The sequence below is a fragment of the Ursus arctos genome, unplaced genomic scaffold (genome assembly GCF_023065955.2).
Source record: "Ursus arctos isolate Adak ecotype North America unplaced genomic scaffold, UrsArc2.0 scaffold_17, whole genome shotgun sequence".
NCBI lineage: Eukaryota > Metazoa > Chordata > Mammalia > Carnivora > Ursidae > Ursus > Ursus arctos.
In genome coordinates, this window is record NW_026622841.1 from 34,740,737 (window position 1) to 34,756,784 (window position 16,048).

Consider the following 16,048-nt stretch of genomic DNA (forward strand, 5'->3'; position numbering starts at 1 on the left):
TACTTCATTTATGATAAGCCGATGACCTGTTTTATTTGGGAAAATGTCATGAATACTACTTAGAGATGGCCCCGAAATGTGCTCTCAAGTTCAACACTCTTATGAAAGATGAATTCCTTAATGCAGTTACTTAACCACTCTCTCAGGCCTTCGTGACAAAGCCGGACACACATCGCTGGGTTGCTAAGCAAAGCCGCAGGACGTAATTTAATACGTCCTAATCACATTTGGTACACAGAGGTTTCGAATGGCCCTATCGAGCCGTGGCACCATGCTACAGGGCCTGCGGCCAAGAAGCAGACAATTCGTTTGACAGAAGGCCCTTCAGGCGGTAGCTGGAAATCTTATTAGTAAAGATCTGTAAGTACACCACTTCCATCTCTTCTCCGTCCTGCCTTAGCTCTTGAACAGCAAGCCCAGAGAGTAAGTTCCGGGTAGTGGCTCAGGACAGGGATCTAGAACAGCGATGCCCCCTCAGGGCCAGGAGATCAACGGCCAGAGACAGCAGGTGACAGATGAGTGTGTCCGGTTTCCACTGGACTCTTCTCAGCACGACTGACCAGAACTGAAAAGCAAACATGGTCCCTGGGGCGCCTGGGTGTCTCAGTTGGTTAAGCACCTGCCTTCGGCTCAGGTCATGATCTCAGGGTCCGGGTCGGACTCCCTACTCAGCGGGGAGTCTGCTTCTCCCTCTGCCGTTGCTTGCGTTCTTTCAAATAAATAAATAAAATCTTAAAAAAAGAGAGAGACAGAAAGAAAAATATACACGGTCCCTGGATTCACAGGGGTGGCCTCAGGTCAGGTATCCTCAGGGGGATTTTGCCCCCAGGGTGCATCTGACGAAGCTGGAAACATATTTGGTGGTCACCGCTGGGGTGGTACCACTGGCCACTTTGGTGGAGGCCAGGGACACTGCTAACCATCCTACAACGTAGAGGACAGCTCCCAAACAAAGAAATGTCCAATCCAGGATGTCAGTAGTGACGCGGTTGAGAAACTGTTCAGACACACACTGTTAAAAATGCGCCACTCCCTGTGCTGTTGTGACTGGGGGTGCACTCACTGCACACTCACGACACAGCGAACGCTCAGGAAGGGTTCAGCGGTGTTTCTGTGGCTGTGTCCCCCCCGCTGTCACCAGTCCGCACCTCAGCTACTGCCCCGGGGGGCACACTGCAGGTGGCGCTGTGAGGCGGACTGCTTGCTTCAGGAGTCTTCTCCCTCTTGTTCCTTTTGTCACGAGCCCGGGCCCTGACTGACACTGGGACTCTCTCCTCATCCTCAACATAACAGCTGTATCACGAGCATCTGCCCACAGGAAGGAAGCTACGGAAGGCACGTTTACTGCCGCGTTGCTCCCATGCCCTCAGCCGCACTACTCCTCTGGAGTAGTGCTCTGCTCCTTCCTGGATCAAAAAGGTCCTCACTGGAAACCAGTCAGGAAAAAAATAAAAGTAATTTGCGTTATTCTGAAATCGAAGTAACTTATTGTACCTGAAACTTTCCCTACTCACGGAGAGCTACATTTCAGGAAAGAACAAAGGCAAACCCCAAAGGAATCAATCTTTCCTGACGGACTTTCAAGTTCTCATGACAAGAAGGGGAAATATTTTTAACAGGGGAAGATGTCATTTTTCCCTTCCATCAGGCTGGCTCCGGCTGCATTTGAAGCCTCTCTTTGGATGGATCTGAAGCTTTTGCGATCTCCAAAGGACACCGTGAAGTCAATACGACGGCTGGAATGTGTGCTAGGGCCTACCACGTAGTTCGCCCCAGATGAAAGACACGTTGCGCTGGGTTCATCCAGGTTGGCAGCTCCCACCTGCCTAGTGGCCAGCCAATGCTCTTCTCTTCCCTCGCTTCTCTGGGGGCCCCAGAGAGGGACTGCCTCACACCGAGGCCTGGCCTGCTGCCTTCTCACTGTCCGGCAACTGCCTCAATGTTCCTCTCTGTATTTGCCTGCTGTCACCGGCTCTCTCCTTTAGAACCCTGCCTCGGCCTGCCACTCGCTCTCATTCCTTGGCTGCCCACCTAGATATATTCACCTGGTCTGTTGCCTGGCCTGACTCCAGGGCTGGGGCTCAGTTTCCTCCCCACGCAGACAGCAGATGCAGGCTCCACCTCATACTGGCTCCTGGAACCGGGCGTGTGTGTGTTTCTCAGAGTGGAGCTGCTCGGGCTTTGCATTGGTTCCCTAGGGTTTAACCACCAAAACCGGGTGGTCAAAACAACAGAATTCTCTCAGTCTGAGGGACTACAAGTCTGACAGCAAGGTGTCAGCAGTGTGGTGTTCTCTACGAAGGCTCTAGGGAGGAACGTTCCTCACCTCTTCCTAGCTTCTGGTAGTTGCAGGCGATCCCTGGTGTCCCTTGGCTTCTAAACGCATCACTCCAATCTCTGCCTCGGTCATCACGTGTCAGTCTGCTCTGTTTCTGTCCCTGTGTTCTCGGTCTTCACAGGATGGCATTCCCCTCTGTGTCTCTGTCCAAACTTCCCTCTTCTTATAAGGACATTAGTCCCTGGAGTAGGGCCAACCCTAATTGAATATGACATTATCTTGATTGCCTCTGCCAAGACCCTATTTCCAAATAAGGTCACAATCTGAGCTTGTGGGTGGACGTGGATTTTGAAGGGACACTACTAACCCAGTATAAGCCTCTAGGAGCCCAGTTTTTCCTGCGGGGGCCTCTTCTTTCCAAAGCACAGAGGCATGCCCGCCCTTCTGGGTTCAGACCCACTTGGCCCCATGGACCCCAACTGCTCCTTCCCACACTTGGGGTCATGGGCGAGCCTTGCACCGTGGTCCTGGGCCCTTCCGCCCCGTCAGGAGCTCATTCTCCCTCTGCAGCCAGTCTTCACTGTCCTGCCCACTCTCCAGTCCCTCAGATAAGACTGCGCATGAATGAACCCCAACTATGGGAAGCCTTTAAAGGGATCCCGGGCTCCTTGCCACAAAGCAGTGTCTTCACATCCCCATGGTGACCCAGCAAGCCCCAGGCTATATTGCTCATCTGGAGGAATCTACGTGCTGGGCCACTTGCTCCACACACTCTTTCTTTGTTATTAGAAGAGAGGCTTTAACTTGCCGCAGAGTGGAAGCATCCCATGGTGGACACAGAACAGAGCCTGGTAGACGAGTGCTGAGCCCGGCAGGCCATACAGTCCCAGCCAGCGACCCACCTCTCTCCACTGCTGCCGTTCAGACCAACAACTGCCAAAGGCGCAGGGGGCGTGGGTTCTCCAGCTTATCACCCCCGAGCTAGCTCTACGCATCCCACTGAGCGCCGAGAAAGAAGGAAAGTCATTGTTAGGGAGGTGAGCATGCGCTAAAAGCCCTACTCATGAAACTGTTCATTTAGCACGTGCGGTGGGAAACGACGTGAAACAGACCCCACCAGCCCCCCTCAGGAGGTTATCCTCGTCTTCTTCCATGCTGAGGTAGGTGAGCGTGGTCAGAAGGCAGGCAGTAAATGAACCAGAGAGTGAGGCTCATTGAACTTCAGGCCAAGTGGGGCTTCCCCGCATGACCCAGAGCTTTACTAAAAAAATGTGAGAATTCTTAACGTTATTCAGAGTCTGGCTGAAACAGCAAAACGGCAAGCCACCCTGTGGAGAAAGTCATATTGGACACAGTAACGCTTTACATATGGGACACGTTAACAGAACACAAATAATGCTTGATAGAGCTTCTCTTACCTCAATTCCTTCTTTGTTTAAGGCATATTCATCAAAATTCAAAATGGCTATCTTAATCGTTCTCGGAGGTGGCAGCACTGTCAGACCAATATTAATGGCATTGCTCCTCTTGGGGTCCAGGACGATGACCTCCTGCCTTTTCCCATCGGCAGCAGTTTTCTTGGTGATAAAAAAAGGAGAATCCAAGATTAATGCATCATCTTTGGTCTTTTCTGTGTTTCATTACTAAAAGCAAACTCACTACTTATTTAGAGATGAAAACAAATGGCCCCGATTCAGCTCAGGGAAGGGCTGGCTACCGCTCTGCACAGAGGAAAGAGATCAAGGATTAGCTCTGAGAAGCCGCCAAGCATGGGTCAGCAATGGAACTTCACGAGTCAGACACATTACAAAATAAAATTGATTTTCCTTCAATTGGGAAAAATGTAATATTTGGCAGGAAGAAAAAAAACCCTGTTTTTTTCCATAGAAGCAGTGGAAACAAAACTAAAACCTCTCAGAGCTCCCTTCCTACAGGCTGCAAGGTGTTGGAATGTGCCTTGGTTGGCCCTAGCGCAAATGGTATGAGCCCGGAGATGGAGACCATCAGTGTTCATGCTGAGAAAACAAGAGTGACGAGGACAATCCGACCTCGTTGGTCAGTCAGCCCCTCTGCATCCCCGGCTGCAAGTCTCCAGGCTCCTCACACCATTTCCACAGCCTGTGCCCCTGCCAACAGAGGACCTGCCACCCTTAGACACCAGGCGGCTGCCCACTGGGAGGTGAAGAGGGGCCTTCTGAGGAAGGGAAACCAAAAGGAACCCGCTCAAGAAGAATGAGGGGCGAATGGGCAAAGGGGCCAAAGAGAGGGACAGGTGTCCTCACGGAGCCTTGTGTGTATGGCCTCCCTGCTGCCCTGGGTGCTCCTTGGGGGGCAGGCCCTCAGCTAGCACGTGACCAGAGCCTAACAAGTCTGTGAGGTGGTAAGCCAACAGGGGCCAGGGCCGCGATGACAAGGCCCTCCGCGCCCCCCTCAGCTCTCCAGAAGTTAAGGGTGGGTGGCAACGGGGCCAGTGGATGAGACCCGGCTCACAAGCACCCTGTTTGTGCTCAGATTTCCCTTGAGACAAACCAGAGCTGGGAGGATGACTGTGTTCACATATGGAACGAGCCCAGGACAACACTGATGAATGTGGCACAACGAGCCTCCTGAAAGAAAAGACCTGTTCAACACGATGGTGGGTGTGCTCCCCATGGGAAAGAGCTCAGCAGCGGGGTAACCACCATACCTGGGGCTGGAGGGGGTCAGGGTCTGGAAGGGCTGACACTTGAGCTGGGCCCTAAACATTGTCTAGGATGGAGCCCGGAACTGGGCAGTTAAGACAAGGAGAGAAGAGGCTTTGTCTAGCTCGCTGGGAACTGCCAAGGATGAGGCTGGAGGCTGGGGGGCCACATGCAGGGGAGCTCAGGGGCTGGCTGCTCCAGGCCCCAGCCGAGTGGCTGATGCTTGGACGGCCGGTCTCCTGTGCACAGGCCCTCCCGACTGGCCGGGCCTGCGAGTGGCGGAGCTTTCTGGAGAGGCTGGCTTGCTGCAACACTGGAGGCTGGAAGCTGGCAAGGAGAAATGGACTGTGGTTCCTTAAGTCCTCCCAAGCCCTTCCAAACGCAATTGCTAAAATTCTATTTTAAATCCTTAAATATGCATTTGGGAATAAATTAAAATTTCCTCATGAAGAAAAGAACTGAAAGCATCCCAGCTGTTCTGGGGCCTGGTGGCCAGGAGGAACAATTCCTGTGGGTGTGAGCAGTTTTGAATGCCCAGGGACATGTGGTGCCGAAGGTTCACCACTCTGCAGGGCAAACCGATCTTCTATGTATTTAATCAAGTAAGCTCACTAGTAGCCCCTGAAATTCAGCTTTCAAACCTAAGATATTATTTTGTGTGTGGAAAGTGAAGAAGGAACGAGAAAAGGTTTGGCAAAACAATGAGAAGAGGCAGTGAAAAGGGGTGCCAGCACGTGAGGCCTGGAGACCCTACGGTAGACATCCCATCAGCATGTGGAATGGTGCCACATGAGGAGGGTAGCAGGGACGGCGGGAGGCAAGCACCCCCAGCCAGGCTCCAGGACAGCAGGCATCTCCTGGAAGGCAGGGGTTCCCTGGGAATCATTACCCTTAGCCTCTCATCTATAGAGCCCCTCTCACTCCAAGAGCCTGGAAAGATGGCTGAGCAGACTGAGCCCAACCCAGCCTGTGTTCAAATGAGGAAAAGATGCCCCCCTCTGGCGAGACAGAGCCCCTGGCAAAGAGCTTGAGAGAGAAGCACCACTCAGATTTCAGTCCTTTCCCCTCAGTCAGCATTCAGGACAGCCTACAACGTGCAGACACCTATGTGACCGGCTCTGAGCCTGACCTGTCCTTGTCCCCGTTCCCAACAGAACTCAGTTGACACCAGTGGACACGCCCACACACTCCCCTGCGAGTCAGGGAGCAGCAAGCCACTGAGCATCCCGAAACGACAGGGAGAGCTGTCCCCAAAGATGACTCCGCATGTTTTCAGAGCACTTCGACCCACTCGGCGAAGGAAAAAATAAGAATTAAAGCAGTATCTGAGGAGGGCACGTAGTGCACGGGGCACTGGGTGTTACTGCATCAAAAACTAATGTGCTGTATGGTGACTAACATAAAAAAAAAAAATTAGAGTAATATCTGAAATTGAATTTTTCAATCTCTGGATTTTATCCAAGAGGTGTTCTAAATGCTGTTCTTCATAATTAAAACAGACTCCACTAGATGCTGAACACGCAAGTGCCCTGGGGTCTGTGCTGCCCGAGACAAGGGAGGGGTCATGTGGGGATGTCCGTTCTCTCCCTCCCTCCCACAGTAACCTAGAACAGCACCTTCAAGGGTGGGCCCAAGGTCTCTGTGCCCGGGAGCACATGTCCGTGTCTCAGGATCAGCAGTCATCGAGTCTGAAGCATCTCAATTTTCTCTCTGTGGTCAAAGCCCCAGATCAGTAAGTGTGACCTTCGTGATGTCCTTCACATGGTCCCGTGACAGAGTCTCTGCTTGCAGGGCCCTGCATCTTAGAGCGGATTGGTTCCAGAGAGCAGCCCCAACCCAGGAAGCGGACAACTAGGTGAATCTGGGGCTGCAGGGAACGGTCACAGCCCTCCCCCAAGCCTTAGCAGCCAGCAATAATCACTTAAACCAACTACCTCTTCTATACTTCTCAGAAGTCCTCTAACCCCTGGGGCGTGGGTGCTGCCCGTTTGGAGTCTCTTCCTGGAAGGGCTCACTTCTGCCTTCCTGGAAGCTAGACCTTCAGTCTTCTTGCATAGCTTGGAAAAAGGCTGTTGAACTGCCTTAGGGGCCTCCTTCCCGACCCTTCTGAGAGGTCTCTGTTGGCCTTGACAGCACTCTTTCCGTGGAGGGTAACCTCTTCTCTTACCAGTTTGGCCATTTACAACTCCCCCCCACCCCCCCGCAATCTTCTTGGCTGAATCAGAAACAAAAACAAACAAAAGCCCTACATGGCATCCAAGGCTGAAGCATTTCCCCAGAGACACATTTCTGGAAAGGCAACGGTTGGCATGCTAGAGGATCCCTGATAGTTGGGGCTTCAAAGGTGGTGCTCTCTTAGATACTAAGCATTACTGCCTGGTTCCGCTCAAAAGTTTGGGTTAACCAGGCTTTCTGGAAGCAAATAGAGCCTGGTTTCTTCCCAGGGTACCCCGTACCCCTTAAGGAAGTTCCTCTTTTCCCCTGAACACTTCGGGACATATTTGGAAAAGTGGCATGTTCAGAGACATATGGTTTCCCCACCCTCCCTTGATATTATTCTTTGGTTGGGGCAACTATCTCACCCCAGAGTCCGCTGCTCCTGTTTTCACTTTCTGCCAAGTCCTAGCCTAGCATGCTGTGCCCAGAGCCCGGGCCCCCAGGAGCCTCCTTCCAACAATCCTTTCCTCCCTGAGAGTTCTTGAGACTCTCTGAGGTGGAGGATAGAGCTTTGGCTGATTGACTTTTTGTCAAAGAATACTAGAAACAAAATGGAATCCAAGGATCACATGGACAGACTTAGGAGCCCTGAAAGGTAACTTCAGCTGGGATCTGACCATTCATGGCTGTGTGACTTTGGCAAGTCACTGGACCTCTCTGTGCTTCAGTTTCCTCTCTGGCACATATCTCACAAGGTTTGCTGTGAGAATAATATGACAATGGATGTAAAGCAGCAAGAACAATGCCTGGTTCATGGTAGGAACTACAGAAGTATTTGCTAGAACTATCAGAATAGTATTACTGGTATTAATACATGCAAAGTACTTATGACAATGCCTGGAACATAGTACTTTCTAAAAATGAGCTCTTACCTGTTTACCAACAGCGATTTCTTTTTATTGTTTTTACTCTATTGACATTTTAAAAATACGTGGTCTACCAATATATATTTTTCATGCCTAATGCATCTACCACATTTACTGATAAAAGGCACCTACATAAATACGAATGTCAGATCAGATCAGTGGCCCCACCCTGAAGATGATAGTTCCAGAGGAAAGCATAGAGACTCCATACTCAATGTAGCCCACAGAGCTGCTTGCCGGGGACACGGACAAATTGCATGGGGCTTTGTGAATGACTGAAAATAGCTCACGGGTGTTCATTAGAGTCTGCACAGACCTTCAGGCACATAGAATCCCAGAAAATGAGCGCATCTTCAGGGATACTAAAGATCTTGCAAAAAAGAATGTAGAGAACATCTTGGTTTCTGTTTTTAACAAAGAATATCATGGTGATTTCCACATGCCGAATTCCCTTCTGAAGCTAATAGACTGGTCTCCAGGACTAATGCAAAGGGATATTCTAGAGAAAGAACAGGAGATTTTCCTTTTCCAGAAGACATGGCTGCCTCCATGACTGACGGCAGAAAGGGTAAACATTAAGTCACTACCACTAGCTGGGAAAAATTCAACATCATGTATCTGAGGAGGAAGCAGGACTGATCAATCTACTAACACTTTCTGAAGGGAAGCCAGAAAAGCATTTTAGACCAGTGCTTTACAACTGTGGGTACACAAAGAATCTTCAGTGGTACTTCTAAACATCACTGACGTGTGGATTCTATCCTCTGAGATTCTGACCTCCTTGGTCTAGAACAGGGCCATGGGTCATAGATGTTAAATCATCTCTCATGCAATTAGAGTCACTGATTCAGACTTTTTGTAAGTCTAAAGGCTTTTGAGACAGGACTGTTGAGTAGAAAGGCATTCTTTCAAGAGGAATGCAATTTAAAAATAGGAAACAAAAGGCAGGGATAAGAGAACATTTCTTAAAATAGGAAAACAGTAACAGGGTCCTCCTGTTCATTCTAAGATGTAACAAGGACTGGTCCTACCATTTTTATGAATGATGTAGGATAAAGTCCCAACAGCTATAGACAATGTGGGGAGTTTTTATCAATGTTACAACGCGAATGACGTACCCAACAAATGCCAAGCTCACAGCCCAATGCAGGGAGCTGAACTGGCAGCTACAGAGAAAGTCTTTCCACACTCAGGGGTAAAGCAGCTTTGGATGCTGACTCCTGAAGACACGGCCACACATTCTGCCACAGCTAACACCACACAACCGCACTGTGGGTGTGGTTCTTGGAAATAAAACAGAAAACCTGGCTCCACCTCTCCACACAGTCCTCGGGCTTCTGCCTGCAGCAGACCATGGTAAGGAAGACCAAGGTCAGACTAGCGCTCCATGGAAGGCAGAAAATTCCTCATGAGGGCAAATATGAAATAAGCATGGGGGTAGAGGGGACCCACGTGGGGAGGCATGACATCTGGGCAGGTAAACAGGGCTTGGTTTCCAGTCTCCTGATGCTGCTATGAAGAATCAGTCCTCTGAATCTCTAAAGACTGATTTTACTAGAAATAAAGGACGCAACCTTTAAAGAGTGGATATTCAGTGTATAGAACTTGTCACCCAGATGGTGCTGTGACTGAACGTAGAATCTGTGCTCAGGATGTGATTAGATGAACACCCCTAAGCCGAGAACACTCCCATGAAATGCACGACCTCTCAAAACGCTTCTTAGCATCGCTGTCACAGACCCTGGGTCTGGCTCAGCAAAGCACGGGCTTTACGATGATAAATCATTCCTCCTCACTCCCTGCTAACTGCCAAAAGAGTGACGCCAGAAGATATTTTCAAAACTGCCTGTTGAGAAAGTGACAATGACAATGAGGCCATGATACAGATGTCATAAAGATGTGACAGCTGTGGAATTTTCCTAAATCCTGTAACAAGGGAGACTGATACACATGGGGGAGCATTAAGGCAACAACATCACCCAACTATGTCTAAATAAAGGCTGAAAATCCCATAGTTAGGAAGAGAGTTTCTGAGGAACTTGCCAGAATAGGCTTGCCTTATCATGACGTTTAGGGGAAAAAAAGTATTAATTTCCCCGTTCTGCAGCAGTCTTCTACAGCTGAGGCTAGCTGCAAAACAGCTGTGTTTCCAATGGTCATCGTGTGTGTACAGTACCCTAACGAGGAGACCCCTGAGGGAGCAAGGAAGTGCTTTAATAATCATGCTGGGATGACAGGCATACACAGGGGCCAACCTGGAAACACTAGATGTATGGTCAACCCACTGAAGTCCCAAAGTTGGGTTTTGAACTTCCAGACAGAATTCAGTTTTCTGAGGGTGATGTTAAATAAAATATCATTTCTGTATGTCCTGAACTTGAATACAAGGTAGAAAAACTTGACTCTCTTCTTGGAAGAATAAAACAGATTGGGGCGGGAGGGGGGAGTCAACATGGAGAGTGGTGGGGTGGGGGGATCAATACCTTCCTCATTGTTGCCTCAGTTTTCACTTTAAATCAGTGGTGTCAACTTTGATTCAGTCCCTGGGAAGCTTTTAAAAATAACCCAGGCTGGGGCTCACCCCAGACCAAATAAATCATCATTCTCTGAATTTTCTTAACAAGTCACTCCTAATCATTTCTGATACCCTTTGAAATGTCAGGGTAAATAAAGTTGAAAAAAATTTCTCCAAACCCATTTTGGAGCTCCCTTCCCATGATAAACTTAATGAGCCCAAGGGAGTATGACAGGATTGAGTCCCCAAAGGGGACACCAAGTCTCTTCCTTCTTTCTGTTTCCTCTTCCACGCTTCACCTGTCTGGGTCTATCTGTAACTTAGGACCTAAAAACTGCCTTTTGGGAGCAGGAGGGACTTTGCCTCTCTTGATTAGGCACACAGGGTGAAGACCACTTCCTGGGGGCTCCTCAGGATCATGGCAGGTCCGCAGAGGTACTTCCCCTTACGTCCAGGGGCTTTCTGCCCTGACACCTTTCTCTGGGGTCACTCCTACAATCTCCTATGTGATTCACCACATCTTAGACCAGCAGTAGAAACACAACGTGATGAAATTTAGCACCGGATTTCTGCCTTTCTCCACAAAACATAATTAAAGTCATCTTACTAAAAAGCTATATATATTTCCTGCTGAGAGAGAAAAACTATTCCTAAAACTATGTGGAAAGGAAATACAAAAGCATACTTTTCTGTTCTTATTTCCACTAAGTGGTCACCCAGCCTTGGATCTGGAATGTGAATCTTCATTTTGGGGGTGACCTGGATGGTCATAAGCATGTTCCGGAACTCTGGTTTGGTGTAAGCTGTCTGACAAAACCCAAAACCGATTCCCTTTGCTCTGTGCTGGCTCGTGAAGTCTATTTTATTTTATTTGTGTTGCTCGTTATTGTGTTTAATGAAAAACCTCTCATGAGCCAGAATTCGGAAGTGGCTGTTTACAGCTGTGTTTTATGAAAATCACAATCGAGGATTAGAAACAGAAGTAAAATTGGTTATATCTGCACTGCGAATGTACACTTAAGGATTCAACTCTCCAATGTGATATATTTTTATCTTCATGTGCATTTTCATCTTTCGTAACATTTGTGAATTAGTTCCTGCTCACATTACTTATCCCCCCCCCCCCCCCGCCAAAGAACAAAGGTACGGGTTTCTGGGTCCCACTGAAGAACATACTTGAATCCATGTGGTAAATTTTTCAATATACTATTACTTTTCTCTTATGCTCTCACCTTATAAAAACTAGGCAAACACGTGTCCTTTAGCCAGGCAATAAAGTATTTTATGAGATCATCACCTACTTCAAGCAAGAATGGAACTTCGGGCTACTGAGAGGGCGCTGACCAGACTCTTGTCACCAACCAGAACAGGGCCAAAAGAAGGAAGGAGGCAGGTGGGCCGCCCTTTTGGGTTTTCTCAGTGAAGCTCTAAATCTTGCTATTTCCTTTGTAAAAATGAAGTCAGAAGTAATTTCATTGCCAAACCATTACTCCCTTTTCTTCCTCCCACCCGAGTCAAGGGCCAGCAATGTAAGGGTGCTGAGCAACCAGGGGAAGCCCAGAGGGCGTACCCCCAGATGAGCCCACATGGGAGGTGGGGGCTGAGGGAGACCAGCCAACTAGATCAGTGGGTTGGAGGGTGGTGTGAGCGAGGGCAGGCCCCGGGTAACTCCGGGCCATCAGACACTGCTGTTTAAACCAGCCGGGCCTGTCTTCTCCCAAATGCCGGGCTGCACTGGAAGAACCGAAGGGGGTGTGCGGGCGGCTCAGCACCACGTCACCAGTCCTGGGAAAGTCAGGACACAGACGCACAGAGCGGGTGCCCAACCTCACCTTCCTCGATGTCATTTCCTAGAGAGGACCAAAGGGCGTCTCCTATCAGCTGAAGGAGTGCACCAACAGGACCTGATTTGCTGTGTTGGATTCTAGCCGTTTGGATTTATAAGCAGGAGGAAGCTTTAATTCTGACGTGGGGGGATTCCTGAGGCTGGAATTGTTTAGACTCACATCACTGCTGAGACTGGGCAGAAATTAACATCAGTGTAAAGGCCAACTTAGGAAGAGCTGCCCTACCCTCCACGCCCCACCCCTCCTCAACCAGTCACTGATCCTGTCACTTGGCTCCTCATCTGAAGAGCACTCTTGTCTGGACAACGCTGCACGTGCTTTTTGATTCAGAATTCATACTGGACTGGCAGGTTGGGGAGCCCGACTCAGCTGGCTTTATACTCACCCAAAACGCTGATAAACGGAACACATGTGGAGCTAAAACTAATTTATGGTAAGTTCCGGCCGGTAAGTCTTGCAGACTCTAAATCTAAGGACTCAGATTTAAACTAAATTAAGTCTTAGATTAAATCTAAGACTTAGACTCAGCTGTGTGGTTACAGCTGAGGTTCCAATAGACTACCACTACCATCGACTAGAATCAACCAAGGTAAGAGTAAGTGGACCCATCCCCTGGATAAAATCCATCTGTCTGATAAATCTGCACGACTGCTTTCCTCCAATTAATGCCAGCATCTATGATTGGGCTATGCTCATGTTCCCTGGTGGATCGTTCTGTCTTTTCCTCTGGGTTATTCGGTTCTTTGAAAGCTACTTTGCCTGACCGTGTTAGGAGGCTGCCGTCCATGTTAGCCAATCAAGGGTCCTGTACTGGTGCAGTTTACGTCTAGCACAGGACACAGACTAATCTCGGAAAGGGCAGACTTTTATACGGACCGCCTCTTTTTACCACATAGCCAAAGCAGCATGAAAGGATTTTGAAATACAATAGAGCTCTCAGTCCTACTCAAGAGCTCAAGAGCGGAAAGGAACTCTGCAAATCAAGGAGCATTTGGGATGCTAGCGGTACCTTCGAGACGGACAGTTCCTTAGATTTAGACTCAAACAGGTGCTCCAGCCTGGACGTGTCCACCTTAATAGGTTCCAGTTTCGACCACAGGAATTCTCTGCAGCGCCGGTTGTTCTTACATGGCCACTCGAACGGCCGCACTTCATTCCAGAAGAGACGGATGGTCTTCTTTTTCTTGGTGAATGCCGGCTGACCCCGGGGGACCTGGGGCCACCCTAAGCCCTGAGGAGCGTTGAATACTGGAGGAGGAGCCAATAAATTACCGGGGACTGGAGGGGGAGGCACGCTGTCCAGCAGGGGCGGTGGGGGCGGGGGCGGCAAACCCAGAAACGTGGGCGGGGGCGGGGGCGGCGGCCCCGGGGCCTCCCTGGGACCCAGGTCCACGTCCAGGACGTCCACGTCGTCCTCCTCCCCCAGGTCGGTGAAATCCATGTCTTGGATTCTGAGCTCCCTCGGATTGGCCATGAGCTGGTCCCAGATGTAGTCGGATTCTGTCTTCGGCTGTGCGGATGCTTTCTCTGGGACCTTGTCATCAGGCTCGGCGTCAGGGGAGACGGACCCTCTCCCTAGGTCCCCACTGTTGAATTTCTCAGCGAAGGCTTTCACGCTGCCCCGATTGTCCAGACAGCCAACGTCCATCCTCCTGACGCTCTCATCCTGGGCCAGAGAGTTGGCCTGCAGCGTGGATATCCTGCTAGCCAGGCTGGCTACCGCCTCCGCGCCCGGCTCAGTCCTCCCGCTCTCGCCCTCCGCCTTCTCCTCGTCATCCGTGGGCTTTCTGTTATGGGCATACAGCATGTCCAGCATGAACCTTTTGTTGGTGAGGATGTCGCCACACTGTTCATTTACACCAGCATCCTGAACACCCGTGGACCACAAACCTGAAAGCATACAGGCGGGGGAAAAAGTGAGCAAGTGGCAGGTGCCTAGTCTCATAAGAAAGCCGTTAGGTGATAGAGAGGCCTTACACACAGAGTGACAGAGAAGACACTGAAATAAAGCGATTGAAAAGGAAGGGGTCACAGCGGACAGGATGCTCATGACCAGGAAGAGATGCTGGTCAAAGTCACAATGACCTGCTCCAGGACCCAAGACACTTGTAGGTAGGACGCTGCTCTCAGCTCCCACTGTGGCTCATGGGAGTCTTTTCCTCACTTTTACTGCCCACCCATGACAGCGGGTCGGGACCCACCCAGCCACAGGTAACTAAGGGGCTTCTGTCCTAACTAGACACAGGGAGGCAAGGAAGACGCTCCCTCGCCCACCATAGGACAGTGTTGGAAAGGCTGCAGATATGTTTGTTTCCCCCTCCACTCATCTGTATCAGCGCACCCCAAATGCCTGGGGACACACATAAACCATGTCTCCAGTCGTATTTTAAGTCTGTGGTCACCAGTCTCCAGGAAACCCTTAACGCTGCCTGCAGCCTCATTCACCACCTTTCCTGGGGGACCTTTCCCACCTCCCCTCTCTCCTCTACCCTCCGCACCATCTCATCTGCACACCAGCATAGCCTTGCTTCCCAGTTCAACAGCTTAACAGAAGTCAGAGGAGATCTTCCAGGGTCTCATCTGGCCTTCCGCCCACCTGCACCTGAACCCCAGCCATGGCCTCCCTCCAGTGACTGCCAATAAACCACCCCCTTTAGCAGGGTCAGTCACTTCCCATGTGCATCTGGAAGCCATTCCAGCAGTTCTCTGTCTGGCATTTCCCATGCTCCTCCCACTAGACCTTCCTGCTGGCATGTTAACATGGCGTAATTTCACCCATCTTAAAAAAACAAAAAACAAAAACAAAAAAACAACTCCACTCCACTTAGCCCTCCAGCTATAATCCAACTTTTCTCCTTTCCTTTAAAGTAAAGCTGCATATCAGAGTTGTTTTGCTCACTGCTCCGATTTTTCTCCTTATTCTCTCTCTTGAACCCAGTCTCATCAAGTTTTTGCTCTCACCGCTTTTCAAAGCTGCTCCTTCCCAGGTGGTCAAAGACTGGTGCTGCACTAGACCCTGCAGCTCACTCCCTCCTTTACTCACAGCCTTCCCTTGGCTTCTAGGATGTTGTACTCACCTGGGCTGCTTCCATTTCTCTGGCTGCTCCTTCTCAGTCTCCTATGCCAGTTCCTCCTTATCTTTACCCTTTAAATGTCCTTGCACCTCGTGTCCTTGTACACTTAGTTCCCATCTCATCCAGTCTTCGGGCCTTAGGTACCATCACTGCCCTCATCCCCACCCCCTCTCCAAACCTGCTTCTCCTGCAGCCCTTTCCTATCTCAGACATGGCAACTTTCATCCATCTTGCTGCCAATTCCAAAAATCTCAGTCGTTGGACTCCTATTCTTTCACACGGGCACCTAATACAGCAGGGCATCCTGTTAGCAAAATCTTCAAGTCACATGCAGAATCCTCCCACTTTTCTCATCACTTGCCCTGCCATGGTCCTAGTCTGAGCCAGCATGGTTTCTGGCCTGCAACACTGCAGGGGTGTCCCCTAGCTGGTCCCAACTTCCATGCATGTCTCTCTAGAGTCAGTTCTTAACAGCAATGCGATGTGTTAAAAGGTCTGATCAGATATTTCTGCTCAAAGACTTCTAATGCTGCCACATTCCACCAAGAAAAAAGCCAGTGACCTTTCAAT

At 49.9% G+C, this 16,048-nt stretch overlaps 1 protein-coding gene across 1 annotated transcript in view; it reads right to left on the reverse strand.

Annotated features, from left to right (window-relative positions):
* FHOD3 (formin homology 2 domain containing 3) overlaps positions 1-16,048 on the reverse strand; it is a 450,577-nt gene that overhangs the window by 42,622 nt on the left and 391,907 nt on the right. The window contains 2 exon segments of the mRNA XM_044382961.3: positions 3,697-3,855; positions 13,414-14,294. Of these exon segments, the coding sequence (XP_044238896.1) occupies positions 3,697-3,855; positions 13,414-14,294 (1,040 nt within the window).